At 41.1% G+C, this 25,064-nt stretch overlaps 2 protein-coding genes across 4 annotated transcripts in view; both read left to right on the top strand.

The window, feature by feature from the left end:
• IREB2 (iron responsive element binding protein 2) overlaps positions 1-3,324 on the top strand; it is a 51,449-nt gene extending 48,125 nt beyond the window's left edge. Inside the window, exon 22 of the mRNA XM_055418025.2 lies at positions 239-3,324. Coding sequence (XP_055274000.1) covers positions 239-349 — 111 coding nt within the window. The 3' untranslated portion in view covers positions 350-3,324. The remainder of the gene's footprint in view (positions 1-238) is intronic.
• A 5,477-nt stretch (positions 3,325-8,801) lies between these two features.
• The window catches only part of HYKK (hydroxylysine kinase), a 34,537-nt gene continuing 18,274 nt past the window's right edge, over positions 8,802-25,064 (top strand). Inside the window, exons 1-4 of one of the 3 annotated variants that reach the window (XM_055418027.2) lie at positions 8,802-9,136; positions 14,809-15,022; positions 15,830-16,180; positions 17,054-17,193. In XM_055418027.2, coding sequence (XP_055274002.2) covers positions 15,835-16,180; positions 17,054-17,193 — 486 coding nt within the window. In that variant the 5' untranslated portion in view covers positions 8,802-9,136; positions 14,809-15,022; positions 15,830-15,834. The remainder of the gene's footprint in view (positions 9,137-14,808; positions 15,023-15,829; positions 16,181-17,053; positions 17,194-25,064) is intronic. The other 2 variants (XM_055418026.2, XM_055418028.2) reach the window with 2 other exon arrangements.

Below are 25,064 nucleotides of genomic sequence, written 5' to 3'. Positions count from 1 at the left end.
TTAATACTTGAAATGATAACAGTACTTGTTCTTTAGAATTAGGGATGAAATATTTGTTTTTCTACTTAGCTGTGAAGCCTATAATTAGGTATCTTAGTTGTTTCTCAAGCAAGAGAAATGTTTCTCAGACAGAATATGTGATAAGTATAGTCATTGAATATGAAGACAAATAGTCTTAACCACTAAGTAACATTATAAGATTTTACCGCTCATGTGAGATGTTTTTGTTTGTTTAAAGACAAGCACTGGAAAAGTATTCACCATGATTGCTTCGTTTGAAAATGATGTGGAGATAACATTGTACAAACATGGAGGATTATTGAACTTTGTGGCACGAAAATTCTCATAGTATCTACTCACCGTGAATACCTTTCATAACTGGTGACTGCAAACAAAGCCTCTTGTGCTGGACCCAGGAATCCTTACCATGGAGCTGCAGATAGTCCCAGTATGCCCACTTATCTCATCCATGGATGTAAATGATTATGAATCAACGTAGTGACTGAAATGAAGTCTTGATTTTAAATAATATACGAATGGTGCTATTAACATTGCTAAAATCAATGTGTGAAGTGTGTTGTGGAAGAGGCCTATGAGTAAGGGGGAATATTTTATCAGACCATTTTGTAAATAAAGGCAGAATTTGAACTTGTGTTGAAGATTCTTATATGAATAACTTTCCTGAAGTCTCTTGTTTAGTTTTGCACCTATAAAACTGTATACTACTGTTTGTTGGTTTAAGAGTAGCAGATTGAAATTTAAGAAGCCAGATAATTCTAAAATTGTGGAAGGTGAAATCTGATTTATAAATGGACTTTCAGATACGTTCATTCCTTTCCAGAATTGAGCTGGAAGTAGTGGCATTCTTAGTTTGTAATATAAGCCAGGGTTATCCTAAGTCTCAGTCAAAGGCTAGAACTTGCCCCAGACACAATCATTCTGTCCAATCCAGCCGAGGTTTCCTCCACATCTGAAGATGGACTGTTACAGAATACAGTTGATTGTGTAGCACCATGTATTAGCAGTGAAAATATGTACCACATATGCAGCCCTTATTTTTTCAGTAATTTGCTCCTGTGACCCTGGCAAGTCTCAGATGGCATTATCTTAATTGGATTAGATTACTTTGCTCACTTTATGTGATACTGTAACTTCTATAACCTAATATTTTAGGTATCATTAACCAAAATTCCACACTCATTTACAGTTGCTAAGGAGAACTTTATTTAATCATTAAACACTAACATGATTTCCTCTAGATTTTTAAATTTTCCACCCTAAATTATATGGTTGCTCAACCCTAAACATTTTTTAAATGTTGGTTTCTTCTTAATTATATGAATCAATTTCCTGTCATTTTGATTCATTATTTCACGTGGGAAGCATGATACTATTAATTATATATGCTTTTGCTGACCATTAGAATAAAACACTTAAATTATTGCTGTCTGAATACCATATTTTCTCTATATGCATGTTTGTTTGCCACATCAAATGTTCTGTTAACAAAAAGTTTGATGATTTTTAAGAAAAGGTTGGATGATTAATTCCAAAAGTCCTATACCTTTTTTAAAAAATTAAGAAGTTAAAGTTAGAAGGTTAATTGTAGTGATTTTTTTTTTCTCCCACATGGAGATCATCATATGACCTAGTTAAGTTACTGCAATTCAGAATTAGCTTACATTGCACAAAATAAATTTTTTTAAGCTAAAATGCTGAAACTACCAAACCAGTGGGTAAAGACCACTGAGAACTTTGCACATAATCAGTCATACAATCTTTGGAAAATATTCTGTGTTTAGACGATTAGATGGACTAGAGTTTGGCAAAATGATTTCCCTTTTATTTAAAATGTTTTATAAGTATTTTCTTTGGTACTTTCATATTGTGTTCTTGATATTTTATTATGTTGTGTATTTGTTTTTAATTTACATGAAAACATGAATTAAGGTTGGAGAATTTACAAGTTGAAAGTTAAAATATCAGTTATAGGCTTTTGAGAAGATGATAATCCAGATTGTGTGTGGGGAAAACATCTGTATTATTTCTAAGCCATACTGTAATACAGTGTGTAGCCTGTGGTCAGAGGCCTGGGCATCACCATAAACAGCAGATCCAGGAAATGAAGAGATGATAAAGCTAGCCAGCTATGAATTAAGCATTTACATTTCCAGTCTACCTAGTCCAGTAAAAGTACAAGCAGATCTTGTATTTCAGGAAAAAAAGCAAGGTTCTCTTAAAATCTCTTGTTTATATACAGTGAACCAAAAAACTTGATAAGCAGTGGCTATCAATTGGGGAAGAGAGTCGTGGATGTATGACCCTGAGTGCACCTGTAATTCTTCCTCCAGCCAAATTGTGTTTGCAAAAATGTGGCACCTGTTGGTTTTTATTGTTTTTCATATCTCCTTTATTGACTATATCTGGATAATTTTGTTTTTTAAAAAATACAGAAATATTGTGGGAAGAAATAAAATAGGTCCATGAAAGAAGCAAATTAGTGCTGTGAACTTAAAAGTAAAATTTCAAAGGTCATTATCAATAGCAGCAATTTTGTCATATTTTAAGAAACATTATGCTACATACCATTGCAATATTTCATGCCTTTGGGTTTGCTGATTGGTGAAAATGTCATCCAGTCACTGAACTGCCATTAATATACCTAAAAAGTTTCCGAGATAATAGTTGTTATTTCCTATTGTATCTCCAGACTGACATTTGAATGAGAGGTATTAGAATCCCTTTAGCAAAGTGCTCAGTTTTTCACCGGGAATCAAACTTCATTGATACTGAAGGACAAAAGCACAGCTAAGACCTAAATCAAACTTCTAGTTGTTTACAACTAGGGAAACAGTGTTGGGTACATTCACCTGCTCAGTGTTAAGTGACAGGATGAGGAGAAATTATTTGACTAACATTTTTCTATAGTTGAATTAAAAGACATCGTTCTTTTGCCTTTAGGTTTAGGAGAAAGTGCTAAGATACTGGATGTTGACCCTATCTTGGTTCGATTTGGAATACTAAAAGAGAGGGGAGGAGGTGGACTTGGTTTTCTTTAGTGACTTTTCCCCTGAAGTGTGATAGCACCGATGTTTATCAATCTTACACATAGTATGTCATTATGAAACCATATATCTCACTTAAGTAACTATAAATCATTGTCTATTATTTAAAGCCAACAAAACAGTATAACAGTTTTAAGTTCAGTAATGTTTTAAGTATTGTATAGAAATATATTGGAGGCAAAGTTCAGTTGATGACAATTGTGTATATGTTACTGATGCTGTAAATTATTTTTAATAAAGAAAATTGTATTATCACATATTTGACTCTTGTTATAAAATACTTTGTGGTAATTAAAATACTCTAACTTAAGAAGAAATAGAATGCCATCCAGAAATTTCTCTTCAAACATGTTATCTAGCTGTTCAGACATTACTTATTCCCAGTATGACTGGTAAATGAGGATGAAAGCCGAGATAAAGCTTGCAGTAGGGATAGCCTGGAGGGAAAAATTAAGTTGAAGTTGACTCAAAGGTCACTCTAGTAGGTAGTTGGATTCATAAAACCACATTTTAGTGTTGAAAAGACATCTCTCACCCAAAGCAGGATCCTGTGTACAAATAACATCATCTAATTGGGCAATCCTTTCTTGAACATTCAAGAGATGGGAGACGATCTACGGCACTTGGTAGCCCACTGACTGAGTTTTGATGGTTAAATTTTATTTCAAGCTGAACTCACCTCCTTGTAGCTTATACCTACTGATTCTAGTTCTCCCTAATTTATGCCTCTTAAAGGGCTTTAGTACAAATCTGTATAAAATACAGACTTAAAGAATAAATTAGACCGTCCACAAATGGCTCTGAACATAACCTTCATACTGTAGATCTTTTTTTATGGTAATTTATGTTAAAGTGAATGTTTAGGACTGAATTCATCTCATGCTACAAAGTTGTGTATTACTGGAGGAAAGGGCCTTTTCTTGATAGGCACAGGATGGAAGTGCTGTGTTTGTATGAGCCTCCATGCTTTAGAACTAGCTGATGGTGCCACTTCCTCCTTCCACTGGCTGTCCATCAGCACTGATGAGGCACCCATGAAGCGAGTCATCTGGAACAGGGAACCAGGACCATGCGTCTCTATGAGTAACGTTTTGTAAATATGGTCAGCTGCCCATTGATCTAAAAATACTGCCCTTTTCCTCAACAGCAACCTAAATAAGTGAAGTTTGTTAAAATTTGATATTCATAAAATTGGTACATTATTAGGCGTTTCCTATGGACTCTGGTATCCTAAGAAATTTGTTTGCTCAGTACCAGGACAGGCACATGCTGTAGTTTGAATACCCAGAGTTCAAGGAAGCCTAGTACAACACCAGTGTTGTGCTTTGTTAATTTATGGTTTCCACTTGATGCCAGTTTTTTTAATTATAAAATAATTTAGCTTCAGCTTGTTTTGATTTGATGTGAGTTTGGCTCATAAGTTTTCCAAAGTATCAGACTATAAAGCTTGTGTTTTGTATACTTCAAAAATGGAACATTTATTGCAGAAGCAGATGTGTATGTAATCCCCACAAAACTTGCTTGTATACTGACAATTGTGTTGTCTGTGAATTTTGTGTTCACATGATGGCACTAGGTCTTTAGCATTTTAGACAATGTAGGTATATCAGTTCAGTCGCTCAGTCGTGTCCAACTCTTAGCGACCCCATGAACCACAGCACGCCAGGCCTCCCTGTCAATCACCAACTCCTGGAGTTCGTTCAAACTCATGTCCATCGAGTCGGTGATGCCATCCAGCCATCTCATTCTCTGTCTTCCCCGTCTCCTCCGACCCCCAATCGCTCCCAGCATCAGAGCCTTTTCCAGTGAGTCAACTCGTCGCATGAGGTGGCCAAAGTATTGGAGTTTCAGCTTTAGCATCAGTCCTTCCAATGAACACCCAGGATTGATCTCCTTTAGAATGGACTGGTTGGATCTCCTTGCAGTCCAAGGGACTCTCAAGAGTCTTCTACAGCATCACAGTTCAAAAGCATCAATTCTTCGGCAATCAGCTTTCTTCACAGTCCAACTCTCACATCCTTACATGACCACGGGAAAAACCATAGCCTTGACTAGACAGACCTTGGTTGGCAAAGTAATGTCCCTGCTCTTTAATATGCTATCTAGGCTGGTCATAACTTCCCTTCCAAGGAGCAAGCGTCTTTTAATTTCATGGCTGCAATCAGCATCCGCAGTGATTTTGGAGCCCCAAAAAATAAAGTCTGACACGGTTTCCACTGTTTCCCCATCTATTTCCCAAGAAGTGATGGGACCAGATGCCATGATCTTCGTTTTCTGAATGTTGAGCTTTAAGCCAACCTTTTCACTCTCTTCTTTCACTTTCATCAAGAGCCCTTTGAGTTCCTCTTCACTTTCTGCCATAAGGGTGGTGTCATCTGCATATCTGAGATTATTGATATTTCTCCCGGCAATCTTGATTCCAGCTGGTGCTTCTTCCAGCCCACCGTTCCTCATGATGTACTCTGCATAGAAGTTAAATAAGCAGGATGACAATATACAACCTTGACGTACTCCTTTTCCTATTTGGAACCAGTCTGTTGTTCCATGTCCAGTTCTAACTGTTGCTTCCTGACCTGCATACAGGTTTCTCAAGAGGCAGGTCAGGTGGTCTGGGATTCCCTTCTCTTTCAGAATGTTCCACAGTTTATTGTGATCCACACAGTCAAAGGCCTTGGCATAGTCAATGAAGCAGAAATAGATGTTTTTCTGGAACTCTCTTGCTTTCTCCATAATCCAGTGGACATTGGCAATTTGATCTCTGGTTCCTCTGCCTTTTCTAAAACCTGCTTGAACATCTGGAAGTTCACGATTCACATATTGCTGAAGCCTAGCTTGGAGAATTTTGAGCATGACTTTACTAGCGTGTGAGATGAGTTGTGTCATAAAACTAGTGGGCTATTATGTTTTATACGATATCTTATAAAATCATATATATAATCTCACCCTGCACATTGTTGCATTTTGTTTCACCCCAGTTTTCACTGAAGTTTTTGAGAGCCACTACCTAAGTGTCCTAGTGGCCAGGTGGAACAGGAAAAAAATTGTTAATACAACAGTGATAATGACATTTCTTGTCTATCGGATTGGAGCTTTATTCATTATCATGGTATCCAACTTTGGCATTATTGAAAAAAAAACATGTATTAAGAGCCCTAGAAATGCTCATTCTCATACCCAGTAGTATGACTGAGCAGTGTATCTTAAAGACTCATAATAGACAAAAGATTTATGTGTAAGAATATTATTCTTAAAGACAAGGAAATCTTGTTTAAAGTGAAAAAGGCAAGTGACAAAATGTATTTCTAAAAAAGGTTCAGTGAGTGGAAAGATGCTTGCCAGAGGAAGTAATTGTGGATCTAGAGTCCTGTCTCTTCAATTCTCACCGTACCTTCCAGATTTGATCTTCATTCCCATCTCTTAATCCCAAGAAAAGTAGAAACAACAAACATTGCAGCACTATTTACAACAGCTAGGATATGGAAGCAACCTAGATGGCCGTCGACAGATGAATGGATAAAGAAGCTGTGGTACATATATACACTGAAATACTACTCAGCCATAAAAAGGAGTGCATTTGAGTCAGTTCTAATGAGGTGGATGAACCTAGAGCCTTTTAAACTGCTACTGCTGCTGCTGCTGCTGAGTCACTTCAGTTGTGTCCAACTCTGTGTGACCCCATAGACGGCAGCCCACCAGGCTCCTCTGTCCCTGGGATTCTCCAGGCAAGAGTACTGGAGTGGGTTGCCATTTCCTTCTCCAATGCATGAAAGTGAAAAGTGAAAGTAAAGTCGCTCAGTCGTGCCCGACTCTTAGCTACCCCATGGAATGCAGCCTACCAGGCTCCTCCATCCATGGGATTTTCCAGGCAAGAGTACTGGAGTGGCTTGCCATTGCCTTCTCGGAGAGCCTATTATACAGAGTGAAGTAAATCAGAAAGAAAAATATTGTCTATTAACTCATATATATGGAATCTAGAAAGATGGTACTGATGAACCTATTCACAGGGCAGCAGTGCAGATGCAGACATAGAGAACAAACTTATGGACAAGGGTGGTGGGGAGGAAGGAGAGGGTGAGATGAATGGAGAGAGGCTCTGTAACAACCTAGGGGGGTGGGAAAGGGTGAAGGAAGGTTCAAGAGGGAGGGGATAATAGGTATACCTATGGCTAATTCATACCGATGTAAGGGCAGAAATCAAGCCAATATTGTAAAGCAATTATCCTTCAATTAAAAGTAAAAAAAAAAGACTGGACTAATAGAGGTGGAAGAGAATTCAGGACCTGCCTGAGGAAAGAGCACACAGAGATGCCTAAGAGGACCAATGGAGTCAAATTTCGGCTGCAGATAATCGAAATCAATTCTTAACACCCTAAAGGAAAGCGACACAGTAAGAATTCCACTCTGGGGGCTTAAAAAAGCCCCAGTACTTGGAAATTAGAACTGAAGCAGATAAGAATCATATCTGAAGGCAGAAAAGAGGAGCTCTCTCAATATGTGGTTGATGGAAGTTTGGGAAACATCAATCAATCAAGGTGACTAAATATGCCGACTGTGCTATATCCTGAGGTGGGTGGGGGTTGGGCATAGTGAGAGAGTGAGATGTGAATGGATTAAAACAGAAGGGTTGCAGTAATGAGTGATGTCTAGAATTCTCCTCCAATAGAGTGCTCTGTACTATCAGAGAGGTTCTCCTTGGCTGCAGACGTATATGAAACTGGCTACCTGAGCCTGATGCCCTTGACAATTAAGATCAGGCAACTTACCTGGCTGTTAATGCCAGGATTCCCAAGGTGGGCTTCTCTGGTGGCTTGAAACGGAAAAGAATCTGCCTGCAATGCGGAGACCTGGCTTCAATCCCAGGTTTGGGAAGATCCTTGGAGAAGGGAATGGCAACCCAGTCCAGTATTCTCGCCTGGAGAATTCTATGGACAGAGGAGCCTGGTGGGCTACAGTCCGTGGGGTCGCAAAGAATCCGACACAATTGAGTGACTAACACTCATCCGGAGGCAGCGTTCCGATGGTCATGTGGTTTCTGCGCTTCCTTGCAGAGAGAATCCACTCCCAATTCAGGATTCTGACCCAATTACCAGTTCATTTTCTCAGTGTAAATGAATCACTTATCACACCAGACCTGAACTGTGGTCATCGCAGCCCCCTGAGGGGACCTGTTAGAGGGGCCTTCACACTTCCTTTACATCTATTATATTGAATTTAATGGCTCGAGAGTAGAAAACTCGGCACCGTACAAGAGCTTAAACTCGAAGTTGGGTTACCAGGTCTGGCTGAGGCTCTGTGCCCTCTTGACTTAAGTTTCCCCATCAGTACAAGGAACGTGTGGATCTATCCTATAACTTAGACAATTTTACATTCTAACATTACTGACTGCATTCTGGGAGAGCTAGGTACTGTGCAGAACGCTGCCAGGCCAAACTCCCAGGTCCTCAGTCCTCTTGCAGTTCTAGGGGACTGGAGGGGCTCGAGGCCACTGGCATACGTGTTTCCAACAGGAGCGAGGGAAGGAAGAAAATCGAGGACGCGAAGTCTACCCAAATAAGAGAATCCCGAGTGAAGCAGGCCGCGACGCCTCCACAGCTCCACGGAATGGGAGGAACTGCAAGATGCCACTCAAGAGCTGAACGCCTCCTAAATGGTTACCCACCAAGGGGCGGGGCTGAATCTCTAAGAGCCAATCAGGAAGAAGAAGTCCAGTTTTGTAGCGAGAGAACGGCGTTCTGACTGGGGTGACTGCCGAGAGAAGGCGGGACGGGATTGCAGATCCATCCAAAGCCTGATCTTTGAACTTCTCTGTTCGCAGCCTCTTCTGCAGCCCGGGGACTGGGCGAGAATAGCCCCGATCCGCCTGGCGGAGCCTCGCCTTCCAAGAGTCTTCGCTTATTGGCGGCGGGGTAGTCTCGAGGAGCCAATCAGAAGTCAGGACTCACGCGCTCGGAGGAGGGGCGGACCCAGAAGCGACTCTGTGGTCGCGACTTCGCAGCGGGAGCGCAGTACCGCGGCCGCAGTCCCCGGCTGCTCGAGAGCGGGATCCACGTCAGGACCTCGGGTCGTTGCGGGTGAGCCGGGTGGGGAGAGCAGAGACAAACCCCAGAACCCTCTGGATGGGGCGGCCCGGAGAGCAAGGAGGTCGCTGAGAATCTGGGGAGTCAGGAGTCGTGAGCCTCCGGCCCCTCCAGCGCCTCCAGCCCCTAATCCACCTCAGTCTCTCTGTTCAGGTGATGCGCAAGTCACCTTCCTCGCTGGATCGCACCTACAACCCAGAAGGCTGGGCTGAGATCCCAGATTGGGGTGTGGCACCTGAGAAGCCATCTGGTCCAACCTGTGCGGCGCCTGGCACTCCCGGCCAGGTGTCTAGTGGATGTTCCCCATTTCTTGGGCTCCACTGGACCTCACCAGCATGATAACACTCTGAACCCGACTAATGTTCCCTCTTCCTCCCTTATTTTCCTGTCTCTTGGGTCAGCAACCGCTTTGCAGCCGCTCTCCTACCACCTATTCCTTCTCACTGAGAAGGAAAACACTCAGGGCACCCCGTTGTTGTCTTTGAAAACCTACGATTCTAGTTCCCTACCTTTCTGTTTCCTGAAACCCTTTGAGGGTAAACTGCTCTCATGAGTGGAATTAAAGTAACCCTTCTGTCATTAATTCCTCTTGATAGTTAATAAGAATCTAGGCTAGAATCTGGGCTGGGGATACGGAGATTTACTGGATATAATAATCCTTCCTTTCCAAACTTGGAAGGACACAGCAGAAGGAATTACAGGACAAAAAGGGCAGATTTGGAAGACATGCTAAGGTAGAATTTACTAGACTTTGTAAAACTTTGAGAGTGAGGGAGAAGAAAGATTCAAGAATGATTTCTGTTTCTCGTCCGGTATACCTTACACAAAGTGCAGAGTTTAAGGTCCAGTCCCCAGGTTGTGGGACAAAGGTTTTGAGATTCTGGCATAAGCCCTGAAGTTGGAAAACATTTGCTTCCTGAGCACTTTCTCAGAAGCCAAGTAAAACACTGTTGGCAGGAAATACAGCGCAACTGCCTATAGGATTTGAGTTCCCTTCCTCACCCCCTCCACCCGTACAAAAGACATTTGGTTAAGACGGCCGTCTCTGATCAACACATTTCTTTCTCCGTAGTTACTGACTTGGGCTTCCCAGGTGGTGCACAAGTGCTGACTTGATCTGTGCCATTAGCTCCGTATTTGGAGCATTTGTATGCAAAGAAGAAAAAAACTAAATTTAAGCTCAAAAAGAAAGAACTTTAGAAACAGAATGTTAGCACTAGAAGGAATTTTTAGGGATAATCTAGTTCAACTCCCTGTTAGAGGAGATGTGAATAGTGCAAAGTTTCAGAGGTTAGGTATAAAATGCCTTATATCTCCCAGCATAGAAACTATTTTATTCTATTTTTTTTAATGTGATAAAATACACTTAGCCAGCACAACTTTTTGTTACACAGACTGTCTTGGATGGCTAGAGCTGCCAACATTGCTGTAGAAAACAGGGTGCTTTAAGTAGAGGGTTAACAAACCCCATTCAAGAATGTTATAGGGACATTTTCTAGACTGGAAAGCAGATTGGCCTTCACTAATTGCTTCTAAGTGTCCTTCCAACTGTAAGGATTTCTAATTCATGTTGAATTCAAAATTATCCTGATATCTTTAAAGCTTTAGGAGTTGAAAAATTACTCTGGGATTTTTATCTTGAGTGTAAAGCTTTAGTTCATATTACATTCTGAATATGGGCTTGACACCTGTTTATAAATCTGCAGAAAGAATGTTAAAATCCCATGTAAAGCCTTAAACCCGTATGCAGTGTGACAGGATGTACTGGTTCCCAGAAGTTTCAGGTGAAGAGATTGTTTTAAATTCCATTCAGACTTTGTCACAGTGTCTTTAGTAAACAAAAGCCGAATGACTTAATTTGCTTCTGAAAGCATATGCCCTAGTCAGAAAGTAGATATGGGGAGTGACTGGCAAGAATGCAATAACTATAACAGGTGGTAGAAATCTACCAGCAGCACAGGGGCTATGCAAGTTTAAAGGCAGGAGAAATCACCTAGGTTAAGAGGGTCAGGGAAGGAGGGATGGGAAGGAGATTGGCCTTTGGAGGTTATAATCTTATCACGAGTCATCAGGCTATAGCCTCGGGGCTGAATCAGAGAGGTGGTCATATAGGAGAGTTCTAGTGTACCTCCCTGCATTTATCCCCTTTCCCTCACTGGACTAAGTTGGACTTTGGCTGTCACAGATCTGAAGTGATTAGACGTTAACAGACATACGGCCTGATTTGGGTAGCTCTAACGGCCAAAGTCGGAGAAGGCAATGGCAAGCCACTCCAGTACTATTGCCTAGAAAATCCCATGGACGGAGGAGCCTGGTAGGCTGCAGTCCATGGGGTCGCTAAGGGTCGGACACGACTGAGCGACTTCACTTTCACTTTTCACTTTCCACTTTCACACATTGGAGAAGGAAATGGCAACCCACTCCAGTGTTCTTGCCTGGAGAATCCCAGGGACGGGGGAGCCTAGTGGGCTTCCGTCTATGGGGTCACACAGAGTCGGACACGACTGAAGTGACTTAGCAGCAGCAGCAGCAGCAGCAACGGCCAAAGTATTGGCTCATGGGACGAGTTGACTCACTGGAAAAGAATCTGATGCTAGGAAGGATTGGGGGTGGGAAGAGACGGGGACGACAGAGAATGAGATGGCTGGATGGCATCACCGACTCGATGGACATGAGTTTGAGTGAACTCCGGGAGTTGGTGATGGACAGGGAGGCCTGGTGTGCTGTGATTCATGGGGTCGCAAAGAGTTGGACACGACTGAGCGACTGAACTGAACTGAACGCACAAAAGAAAGTCCTAAGACCCCACCCATACCACCTGTCCTAGACAGTCTCTCACAAAGTTTTTCTTTTTTTTAAAAAAAAAAGGTAAAATTTACATTCTGTGAGATTCACAGATCTTATGCTGACTTAAGTTTTAAGCTAAGTTTTGACAAATGTTTACACCCATGTAACCGAAGCCTAGTCAAGATATAGAATATTTTCCTCCCAGAAAGTTCCCTCATGCCACCTTCTTGCCAGAAGCAACAGCTGTGCTGATTTCTATCAACAAACACTAACTGTTCATGAGATTCTTTTTATATAACACTACATCCTTTGAACAGAAATCACATGTAGCCCAAAATGCAACCCATCCCCAAGATGTTGTTCGTTATTTACAATTTAGTATGAAGGAAGGATTAGAATAAAACTGTTTTGGGAAAAGGGGGAAGTGAAATTGCAAGGATCTTAAATATTTGGTTCCTAAAGGATATTTAGAAGCCTAACATTGCCTTCCATATATATATGGGCTTTCCTGGTAGCACAGTGGGTAAAGAATCTGCCTACAATGCAGGAGACCCATGTTTGATCCCTGGGTTGGGAAGATTCCCTGGAGAAGGAAATGGCAACTCACTCCAGTATTCTTGCCTGAAAAATTCCACGGACAGAGGACCCTGGTGGGCTACGGTCCATGGGGTTGAAGAACTGGACATGACATAGCGACTAAACCATCACCACCCATATATATATGGTGAGTGTATACACACACACACACACACTCAGGAAATATGCAAAATATGTGTAACAGAGAGTGGCATTATCAAGGGGAAGAAAACAGTCTCCCCCATCCTGTTTATCCAATTCATATTTATAGCTCAATTCAAATCCATCTTCTCAAGAATATCATTCAGTTCAGTTCAGTCACTCAGTCGTGTCCGACTCTTTGCGACCCCATGAATCACAGCACGCCAGGCCTCCCTGTCCATCACCAGCTCCCGGAGTTCATTCAAACTCATGTCCATCGAGTTGGTGATGCCATCCATCCATCTCATTCTCTGTCATCCCCGTCTCCTCCCGCCCCTAATCCCTCCCAGCATCAGAGTCTTTTCCAGTGGGTCAACTCATCGCATGAGGTGGCCAAAGTATTGCAGTTTCAGCTTTAGCATCAGTCCTTCCAATGAACACCCAGGATTGATCTCCTTTAGAATGGACTGGTTGGATCTCCTTGCAGTCCAAGGGACTCTCAAGAGCCTTCACCAGCACCACAGTTCAAAACCATCAATTCTTCGGCAATCAGCTTTCTTCACAGTCCAACTCTCACATCCATACATGACCACGGGAAAAACCATAGCCTTGACTAGATGGACCTTGGTTGCAAAGTAATGTCTCTGCTTTTTAATATGCTATCTAGGCTGGTCATAACTTTCCTTCCAAGGAGTAAGCGTCTTTTAATTTCATGGCTGCAATCAGCATCCGCAGTGATTTTGGAGCCCCCAAAAATAAAGTCTGACACTGTTTCCACTGTTTCCCCATCTATTTCCCATAAAGTGATGGGACCACATGCCATGATCTTCGTTTTCTGAATGTTGAGCTTCAAGCCAACCTTTTCACTCTCCTCTTTCACTTTCATCAAGAGGCTTTGAGTTCCTCTTCACTTTCTGCCATAAGGGTGGTGTCATCTGCATATCTGAGGTTATTGATATTTCTTCCAGCAATCTTGATTCCAGCTTGTGCTTCTTCCAGCCCAGCATTCCTCATGATGTACTCTGCCTATAAGTTAAATAAGCAGGATGACAATATACAACCTTGACGTACTCCTTTTCCTATTTGAAACCAGTCTGTTGTTCCATGTACAGTTCTAACTGTTGCTTCCTGACCTGCATACAGGTTTCTCAAGAATATCATTAGGCTGCAGTAATTTCTCTCTCCTCTGAATTTCTATCATAGTTTTGGCAGATATTGATTTCATAGGTCATAAACTCAGAGGCGCCTTTACTTTCTGTAAGCAATCTTAATTTTTAAGCCCCTGTTCTGCTTAGCAGTAGAAACATAAATTCACTATTTATTTATTTATTTGGCTGCCTTGGGTCTTAGTTGCAGTGCACAGGCTCTGACATGTGCGGGCTCACTAGTTATGGTACATGGGCTTTGTTGCTCCATAACACACAGGATCTTATTAATAGATCCCCCACCAGGGATAGAACCCATGTCCCTTGCACTGCAAGACAGATTCTTAACCACTGGACCACCAGGAAAGTCCCAGAAAATTTATTTTTCACGATTTAAGGCAAACTCAGTCACTTCATCAGGTTTATACTTAATTCAGTGTTTTCTTTGGCATTCTATTAGTTTATCAGTTACTGCCTTGTAACTTGTTTTGAGCACCTTTTAAGTTTTTCATTGTTTAGGGTATCTTTCACAGTGAGCTAACTTCAGAGCCCTCTAATTGCATTTCCTGTCTCCCACAGTGCTTCTTGGGAGTGCTTTGCACATCAGCCCACCCCTTGAAGTATGTGCAATAAGCTAGATAATGATACTTGTAACACAGAAAAGTAAGATCACTGTATTTGAATTTACATTTTATACCCAAAGTGATGGTAATAAAGGGTTAAACCCAAAGGACATACTTAAGAATTAGGAGTCCAGTGCTGAGTCCTCACTGTAACTTTGTATATAACTTTGGGCCAGACACTTAACCTCCTGGGACCTACATTCCTCCTTTAAATAAAGTTTATATTGCTGGGAGGGGGGAGAAACTGGTGATACCAAGGTGCTTTCCCGGTGTGCATTCTGTGCCTGGAATCACACATTTTGCTTGTGAGGTGAGTTTAGACATTATTTATGGTACAAGGACTTTTAGTTACTACTTTTTTATCTGTTTGTGTTTTTTTTGTGTTTTGTTTTAGGTTTTTAAATTCAAAAATGGAAAATTTCACATTTATACAAAGAAATATGAAGAATAAATTATTTTAATAAACCACAGTCACTATAAGAGAAGAGGCATGAACAGTGGACTCAGACAAATCTGATTTGAATTTGAGCTTTACAGTTTACTACCTGTGCAAGCTGGGGCAAGTTACTCAATTTTTTCTAAGTTTTGGGTTTCTAATCTGTAAATAGGTATGAGAAAATTTACTTCCCATTTTGTACTGAAAATTAAGTGGGATACTGAATATAGAGTGATACAATTCTGCATGTCTATTGTAACATGTAGCTTATTAATATAAGTATTCTGTTAATCGATTTCACTGATTTATTGTAATGAGATTAGATGTCTGAGAAAGTTCTAACCAGCTCAAGTTTCTTGTCCTTGACCTGTTGCCTGCCCTTACCAAATGTCACCCTTGACTACCTAATTTTACATTTAAAGGATATATATATTTTTTTACATTATGGTTTTGAGCTTGTGAAAACTTGTTTTAGAATTGAGTTTTCCTTCCAGAATATCTAAAAATCACAGTGATTTAAGCTATTTGTAATTTAGGGCTATTTGTAATCAAAATAAATATATTTAGCAATCCATGGTATGTTAAAATATGGATCCCCAAACACTAGATAATAAATAACAAAAACAGCAAATTAAAATGACCCTCTTTACCTTTAATAGAAAGCCTGGAATCTTAGAGAAATAGACATAAAGTAGATGACCTCAGGACCAGCTGGCCTACCTACCATGCCTCTTGGAAATTAAAGAACAAAGTTATTGCATAAATATGCAGGGATGAGGCAGGACTATGTTTTTAATCCACTTTTTAAATCTCATTTACTCATTTGATTTTTTTAACTTTATGAGTGAATATTCACAATCAAGAGAAGTACCGAATCAGTATTGGGAAACATTATTGGTCTGTCTTAAGAAAACTCTTTTAAATAAGTATATTCAATATAAGTCCCCTTTCCTGTTTGTTTGTTTGTTTGTTTCCTTAGAAATAATGTCCAGTGGAGATGGTCAGCAATCACATGCTCTCACCAAGCCCTCTTTCAGTGAGGTACAAGCCTCTGCATTAGTGGAATCAGTGTTTGGGTTAAAAGTTTCCAAGATCCAGCCACTTCCTAGCTATGATGACCAAAACTTTCATGTATGCATTGCAAGAACCAAAGTCACTGCAGATGGCCCAAATGAATGTGTCCTCAAAATAAGCAACACTGAATCTAGCAAAACTCCAGACCTGATTGAAGTGCAGAGTCATATCATCATGTTTCTGAGAGCAGCTGGATTTCCAACAGCCTCTGTGTGTCGCACTAAAGGAGACAACATAACCTCTCTCGTGTCTGTAGGTAAGAGGCCACCACCGGTCATTGCCCGTCCATGTACATTACTGCATTTTGGCTACAAGTAGAAATATCAGGATCAAGTATGTCATTCCGAGGGTTAAGATGGTTATTTTTTTCAGCAGTTGGGAGAAGCTGCAGCATCACCAAAGTGGAAACTGGGGCTGTGGTTAGGGCTGGGATATGACATAACTCTTCTGCCTGCAAAGGATCTGATGGATGAATAACTAAGGGGATATGTGAAAACTAGGGGAACTTTTATTTTTAATTAGAAAAATAATTAAATAGTTTTATTTATCAAATCAGCTGCATATTTTGGTGCTGTGATATAGTAGAAAGCACACAGAATCAGGAATTTTAGATCCCAGCTCTGTAATTATGGTATACGTGACTTAAATTCTTAAGGCTATGAGCTCTCATCTGTCAAACTTGGCCCCTTTCAATTCTAATTACTAAGATGTATCTAATAGAATTCTCCAAACAGCAGTTTGTCCCTAAAGAAGTCTGTGATTCTGAAACAGTCATTTCTTTATCACAACTTCCCCCACTGTAAATTTATTAAAAATGTATTTTAAGCATTCATTTACCAGCGTAGATAACTTATGTTTAGCGTTAAGGCCAGCAGACTTGGGGCTACAGTCATGTTAGGATGTAAATGGCTGGCACCAGTGCTCTGAAGTCTATCTGTTCTCCTTGCTGACTTGATCCATTCAGTCCTGCGTCATAGAATCCTGCTGACTTGTCCTGTGTTAGCACCTTTCTGTTTTTTTCTCTTGTTCTGTATTATTCCTTGCCATAATAATTGCAAAGGCAGAATAGCCTCCAATTTTTTTTTTCCCCCGAGAATAGTTGACAGAATATATCCTTCCATCCATCTAGATAGCGGCTCCGAAGTCAAAAGCTACTTGGTGAGGCTGCTCACTTACCTCCCAGGAAGACCCATAGCTGAGATTCCCATTGGCCCTCAGCTCTTATATGAAATTGGAAGGCTAGCTGCTAAGTTGGATAAAACACTGGAGGTAAGATTTGGGATTTTATTTTGTTTATAAGAATTGTTCTTTGTTGGTTCTGATTTATTTTGAATACACCCAGGGTCAGACTCTTTTTATTTGGTGCCTCTTAAAATAGCAAGGAGAGATAAGAAAGCCTTCCTCAGCGATCAATGCAAAGAAATAGAGGAAAACAACAGAATAGGAAAAACAAGAGATCTTTTCAAGAAAATTAGAGATATCAAGGGAACATTTCATGCAAAGATGGGCTCGATAAAGGACAGAAATGGTATGGACCTAACAGAAGCAGAAGATATTAAGAAGAGGTGGCAAGAATACACGGAAGAACTGTACAAAAAAGATCTTCACGACGAAGATAATCACGATGGTGTGATCACTCACCTGGAACCAGACATCTTGGAATGTGAAGTCAAGTGGGCCTTAGAGAGCATCACGACGAACAAAGCTAGTGGAGGGGATGGAATTCCAATTGAGCTATTTCAAATCCTGAAAGATGATGCTGTGAAAGTGCTGCACTCAATATGCCAGGAAATTTGGAAAACTCAGCAATGGCCACAGGACTGGAAAAGGTCAATCTTCATTCCAATCCCAAAGAAAGGGAATGCCAAAGAATGCTCAAACTACTGCACAATTGCACTCATCTCACACGCTAGTAAAGTCATGCTCAAAATTCTCCAAGCTAGGCTTCAGCAATATGTGAATCGTGAACTTCCAGATGTTCAAGCAGGTTTCAGAAAAGGCAGAGGAACCAGAGATCAAATTGCCAACATCCGCTGGATTATGGAGAAAGCAAGAGAGTTCCAGAAAAACATCTATTTCTGCTTCATTGACTATGCCAAGGCCTTTGACTGTGTGGATCACAATAAACTGTGGAACATTCTGAAAGAGATGGGAATACCAGACCACCTGACCTGCCTCTTGAGAAACCTGTATGCAGGTCAGGAAGCAACAGTTAGAACTGGACATGGAACAACAGACTGGTTCCAAATAGGAAAAGGAGTACGTCAAGGTTGTATATTGTCACCCTGCTTATTTAACTTATATGCAGAGTACATCATGAGGAACTCTGGGCTGGAAGAAGCACCAGCTGGAATCAAGATTGCCGGGAGAAATATCAATAACCTCAGATATGCAGATGACACCACCCTTATGGCAGAAAGTGAAGAGGAACTCAAACGCCTCTTGATGAAAGTGAAAGAGGAGAGTGAAAAGGTTGGCTTGAAGCTCAACATTCAGAAAACGAAGATCATGGCATCTGGTCCCATCACTTCTTGGGAAATAGATGGGGAAGCAGTGGAAACAGTGTCAGACTTTATTTTTTGGGGCTCCAAAATCACTGCAGATGCTGATTGCAGCCATGAAATTAAAAGACGCTTACTCCTTGGAAGGAAAGTTATGACCAGCCTAGATAGCATATTAAAAAGCAGAGACATTACTTTGCCAACAAAGATCCGTCTAGTCAAGGCTATAGTTTTTCCCGTGGTCATGTATGGATGTGAGAGTTGGACTGTGAAGAAAGCTGATCGCCGAAGAATTGATGCTTTTGAACTGTGGTGTTGGAGAAGACTCTTGAGAGTCCCTTGGACTGCAAGGAGATCCAACCAGTCCATTCTAAAGGAGATCAATCTTGGGTGTTCATTGGAAGGACTGATGCTAAAGCTGAAACTGTAATACTTTGGCCACTTCATGCGACGAGTTGACTCACTGGAAAAGACTCTGATGCTGGGAGCGATTGGGGGTAGAAGGAGATGGGGACGACAGAGAATGAGGTGGCTGGATGGTATCACCGACTCGATGGACATGAGTTTGAGTGAACTCCGGGAGTTGGTGATGGACAGGGAGGCCTGGCGTGCTGTGGTTCATGGGGTCGCTAAGAGTCGGACACGACTGAACGACTGAACTGAACTGAACTGAACATATATTGGGGTTGACCAGAAAGTTTGGTTAGTGAATATGTTGTTCAATACAGTTCTTGGTGAATATGAAAAATGTGTCTTTTATGTATACCTAAAACTGAATGATTTTTTTTTGGCCAACCCGACCCGATATTAGGAAGAAAATAAGGTACTAGAGGCATGAATATTGACAGGTTTCTTTTTGCCCAGGTCTGTACTTTACTAGCTTCGTGGCAAGATTACCTACATCTTTAGAAATTCATGATATCCTCTATGCTGCTCACTGAAAACAGTCTGCATTCACAAATTAAAATCCGAAGTTTTCACAAGACATAATCAGCCAGAGCTCTGTATGAAGCAATAGCTATGTTACAAATGGATGAAATGACTTGTATTAAAAATGTTTTTGTCGTGTAGAAAAGATACCTTGTTTGACAAATATTTTCCCAAACATACCCACAAAACATCTTCATTTAATGAACAAATGTTCACTGAGAACCCATTCTATGCCAGGAACTGGGGGAACAATAGGGATTCCCCTCTCCTAGAGGAGTGTGTTCCAAGGGACACACAGACACTTGAAAAGTAAGCCCGGTTTGTATGAGTAAAACACTTGCAATTACTCACTGAATCCTGGCCAGTCTACCTCTCAGATGTCTACAGTCCATCTCCTTTCCATTCCTGCCTTGACTATCCCTCCCTGCATTCAGACCTTTTTCACCTTCAGTTTATTTTTTATACCAATCAGAGTTACTTTTTAAAATTACAGGTCCGACCATGTCAGTTCCATAATTAATATCTTTCAGTGGCCTCTCACTGCTTTCAAAGTAAAGGCCAAGGTCCTCAGCGTCTCTTTCAGACAAGGCCCCGTTGGCCGCGTCCCTGCCTCCGCCCCCTCAGTCTCACTGTCTGTGTCTTGCCTTTCATGCTTCCCTCACCAGCAGAGTAGAACTTCTCACCGTCCCCCGAATGTGCCTTTCTGTTTCATGCATCTCTGCCTTTGTTATCTTCTCAACCGTTAATACCTTTTCCCCTGCTCTGCAAAATTCCTGATTATCCTTCAACACACAGCTCAGGAATCACTTCCCCTGTGAAATCTTCCTTGGTCCCTTCTTTCTCTTCCCAGGCTGTACAAAGAGGATCACTTCCTGCTCTTTGCTCCACCGGAACTTGTGCATCCATCAACTCACATGATTCTATGGGTTGACTGACTGGGTCCCTCTGCTCTTCTTGGTATTAACTGGGGTCACTCATGCAGCTATATTTAGCTGCAGTGCTTCAGATCCTTTCCATGTGTCCTTTTTTCTTCATGTGGTGTCTCATCCTCCAGGATGGTCTTGAGAATCCTTGTAACGTGACTGCTGGCTTCCGAGACAGATTCAAAAAGACAAGCCCCGAGTGGACAACTTCTTATCAAGACTCTACTTGAATCATGTTAGCTCACATTTCATTAGCCAGAGCAAGTGACATGTCTAATTCAAAGTAGAAGAAGCCTGCACACCAGGAGGCGTGGTTCATAGGAGGCCATTGGGGTAACAGTCTACCATGATGGTATTGTAATTTAGTTGCTTGAACTTCCTGTTACATATGCTACATAAGAAACAATGACCTTCTTAAGAAATTGGTCTACATCTTAATTATTCATGTTTTATCCTTGGTGTCTGGCAATGTCAAGCACAGATATTCAAGGAGGGCTTCATAAAAAGTTTTTTAATTTAAAAAAGCTTATGAACTGCTTTTAAAAGTCTCGAATCCATCAGTCAGTCAGAGAAAAGGAGGAAGAGTATTCAGTGAAAGGAAAGAGCATGCAAGAAATCATGGCAGAACAATGACCATGTTCCAGAACCTCTGAATAATTTACTGTGGCTGGAGCATAGAGTTTACACCTGAAAGAGATAGGAGCTGAAGTTGGAGATAGGGTGGAGTCAGATTATAAAATATGTTATCGTAAGGAGCTTGGACTTTGTCTTATTTTCTTGGACAGTAGGGAGACTCGGAGGCTTTTTAAACAGGAAAAACATTCTGATTTATAGCCCTCTTAGGGCCAATATGATGGTTAGATCGGCAGAAAGCCAGAATGGAGGCAGGGAATGCATCTGGGGAGCTAATACAGTGATCAAGCAAAAGCTGACAGAGGACTGGAACCAAGAAGAGCTTCCAGAGATGTTTAGGAGACAGAGCCAGCTGAATCTGGTGATTGATTTAATGTTAAGGATGGAGGAGAGGAAAGGGCTGAGCATGGATTCTAACCTGGATCTGCTGGGACAAAACTCCATTCTGAAATAGGCAGGATTCTCCCCTTGTAGCAATCCTGGAGTCACCTTCACAGCCTGGAACAAAGGACTAGAGGGATGGGAAGGGGAAGAATATCAGACATGGGTCTTGAAGGTGTTGAGATCTGTGGAAGTTTCTTAAGGCTTCCTCTATGGGGTCACACAGAGTTGGACACGACTGAAGTGACTTAGCAGCAGCAGCAGCAGCCATGCAGAAACGGAGAAGGCAATGGTAACCCACTCCAGTACTCTTGCCTGGAAAATCCCATGGACGGAGGAGCCTGGTAGGCTGCAGTCCATGGGGTTGCTAAGGGTCGGGCACGACTGAGTGACTTCACTTTCACTTTTCACTTTCACACATTGGAGAAGGAAATGGCAACCCACTCCAGTGTTCTTGCCTGGAGAATCCCAGGGAAGGGGGAGCCTGGTGGGCCGCCGTCTATGGGGTCACACAGAGTCGGACACGACTGAAGCGACTTAGCAGCAGCAGCAGCCATACAGAAAGCAGATCAGCCTCTATGCATTTCACGTGTGCTCCGTTAGTGTCTGCTGGGATCAGTTTGCCTGCTCCCATTCCTTGATTCTGTCTGTTTCTCTTTTTTCTTAATGGTTGGCGCTTTAGAGAAAAGAGTAAGACAGAGCCTTTAGAAGAGTTAAGTGAGAGATGAGACAGGGCTGAGAACACTTTAACAATAAGCTCTAGGAGGTTTTTGTTTTTTTAATTCTCTCTACCCCCAAAGACTTGATATTTATTGTTTTCTGGGAATGAGGGGAAAAATTCTTTGCTGCTTTATAGTAAAAGTGTGTTTCTGATAGGCAGCATATATATGAATCTTGCTTTTTTTAATCCAGTCTGATCATCTGTGCTCTCCAGTTGGGATGTTTAGAGCATTTACATCTAATGTGAGTTTTGTATGGTTAGGGTTAAACCTGTCGTCTTGATACCTGCTTTCTTTTTGTCACATCAGTTCTTTGTTCTCTAATTTGCTTTTTTTCTCTGCCTTCTTTGGGCTTGTGTATTTTTTATGATTCATTTAACCGCCTTTGTTGGCTTATCGGCTGTAACTGTTGATTTTAGTGGTTACTTTAGGGTTTATAGAATACATCTTTAACTGATCACGGTCTGCCTTCAAGTTATATCACTTCATGTGTGGCATATGTACCTGACATAGTATACTTCTATTTCTTCCTTCCTGTCCTTATTCTATTGTTGTCGTGCTCAGTTACTCAGCCATGTCTGACTCTTTGTGACCTCATGGACTGTAGCCCACTAGCCTCCTCTGTCCATGGAATTTTCCTGGCAGGAATACTGGAGTGGGGTGCCATTTCCTATCCTAGGGGGATCTTCCTGACCCAGGGATCAAACCCACCTCCCTGTGTCTCCTGCATTGGCAGGTGGATTCTTTACCACTAGTGCCACCTGGGAAGCCCTGTACCTACTGTTGTCATACTTTTTACTTATACATTGTTATTTTTGTTTAAACTTTCGATTATCTTCTAAAGAGATTTAATTAGGAAAAAATTATATATTTGCCTGTGTGGTTACCTTTTTCAGTGCTCTTCATACTTTTTGTCGATCCATATTATTCCCTTCTACCTAAAAGACTTCATTTAACATTTCTTATAGTGTGGGGCTGCTGATAATAAATTTTTTCATCTTTTGTATGTCTTTGTTTCACCTTCATTTTTGAAAGATATTTTCATTGGACATAAATTTTCAGGTTGACTGTCTTTTCCAATGTGCTTTAAACACACTCCACTACTTTCTTCTCTTGCATTGTTTCTGACAAGAAATCCACTGTCAGATTGTTCCTCTGAATTTAATATGTATGTCATCTGTGTGTGTGTGTGTCTTAGGATTGTCTCTATCTCTACTTTTGAGCAATTTGATCATGATATTTCCTGTGCTTGCTGTTGATTGAGCTTCCTTGAGTGGTGCGGTTAAGTCACTTGGAAGCAGTTTGGTGATTTTGTGTCTCAATACTTCATAGTTTGTGTCTTAATACATCTGAGCTGACTGTGGCTCAGATCATGAACTCCTTATTGCCAAATTCATACTTAAATGGAAGAAAGTAGGGAAAACCACTAGACCATTCAGGTAAGACCTAAGTCAAATCCCTTATGATTATACAGTGAAGGTGACAAATAGATTCAAGGGATTAGATCTGATAGAGTGCCTGAAGAACTATGGACAGAGGTTCGTAACATTGTACAAGAGGCAATGATCAAGACCATCCCCAAGAAAAAGAAATGCAGAAAGGCAAAATGGTTGTCTGAGGAGGCCTTACAAATAGCTGAGAAAAGAAGAAAAACTAAAGGCAAAGAAGAAAAGGAAAGAAATACCCATTTTAATGCAGAGTTCCAAAAAATAGCAAGGAGAGATAAGAAAGCCTTCCTCAATGATCAGTGCAAAGAAATAGAGGAAAATAATAGAATGGGAAAGACTAGAGATCTCTTCAAGAAAATGAGATACTAAGGGAACATTTCATGCAAAGATGGGCACAATAGAGGATAGAAATGGTATGGACCTAACAGAAGCAGAAGATATTAAGAAGAGGTGGCAAGAAAACACAGAAGAACTGTACAAAAAAGATCTTCATGACCCAGATAATCACAGTGGTGTGATCACTCACCTAGAGCCAGACATCCTGGAATGTGAAGTCAAGTGGGGCCTTAGGAAACATCACTATGAATAAAGCTAGTGGAGGTGGTGGAATTCCAGTTCAGCTATTTCAAATCCTAAAAGATGATGCTGTGAAAGTGCTGCACTTAATATGCCAGCAAATTTGGAAAACTCAGCAGTGGCCACAGGACTGGAAAATATCTGTTTTCATTCCAATCCCAAAGAAAGGCAATACCAAAGAATGCTTAAACTGCTACACAATTGCACTTATCTCACAGGTTAGCAAAGTAATGCTCAAAATTCTCCAAGCCAGGCTTCAACAGTATGTAGACTGTGAACTTCCAGATGTTCAAGCTGGATTTAGAAAAGGCAGAGGAACCAGAGATCAAATTGCCAACATCTGTTGGATCATCAAAAAAGCAAGAGAGATCTAGAAAAACATCTACTTCTGCTTTATTGACTACACCAAAGCCTTCGTATGGATTACAACAAACTGTGGAAAATTCTGAAAGAGATGAGAATACCAGACAACCTGACCTGCCTCCTGAGAAATCTGTATGCAGGTCAAGAAGCAACATTTAGAACAGTACATGGTACAACAGACTGGTTCCAAATCAGGAAAGGAGTATATTCAGGCTGTATATTGTCACCCTGCTTATTTAACTTATATGCAGAGTACATCATGAGAAATGTTGGGCTGGATGAAGCACAAGCTGGAATCAAGATTGCTGGGAGAAATATCAATAACCTCAGATATGCAGATGACACCACCCTTAAGGCAGAAAGTGAAGAAGAACTAAAGAGTCTTTGTTGATGAAAGTGAAAGAGGAGAGTGAAAAAGTTAACTTAAAACTCAACCTTCAGAAAACTAAGATCATGGCATCTAGTCCCATGACTTCATGGCAAATAGATGGGGAAACAATGGAAACAGTGAGATAATTTATTTTGGGGGGCTCCAAAATCACTGCAGATGGTGACTTCAGCCATGAAATTAAAAGAATAGTTATGACCAACCTAGACAGCATATTAAAAAGCAGACACATTATTTTGCCAACAAAGGTCCATCTAGTCAAAGCTATGGTTTTTCCA

The sequence above is a fragment of the Moschus berezovskii genome, chromosome 21 (genome assembly GCF_049115385.1).
Source record: "Moschus berezovskii isolate FMDL1 chromosome 21, NW_MosBer_1.0, whole genome shotgun sequence".
In the NCBI taxonomy this organism is placed as follows: Eukaryota; Metazoa; Chordata; class Mammalia; order Artiodactyla; family Moschidae; genus Moschus; species Moschus berezovskii.
The sequence above is the reverse complement of the archived record's forward strand: the minus strand, read 5'-3'. Positions and strand labels throughout refer to the sequence as shown.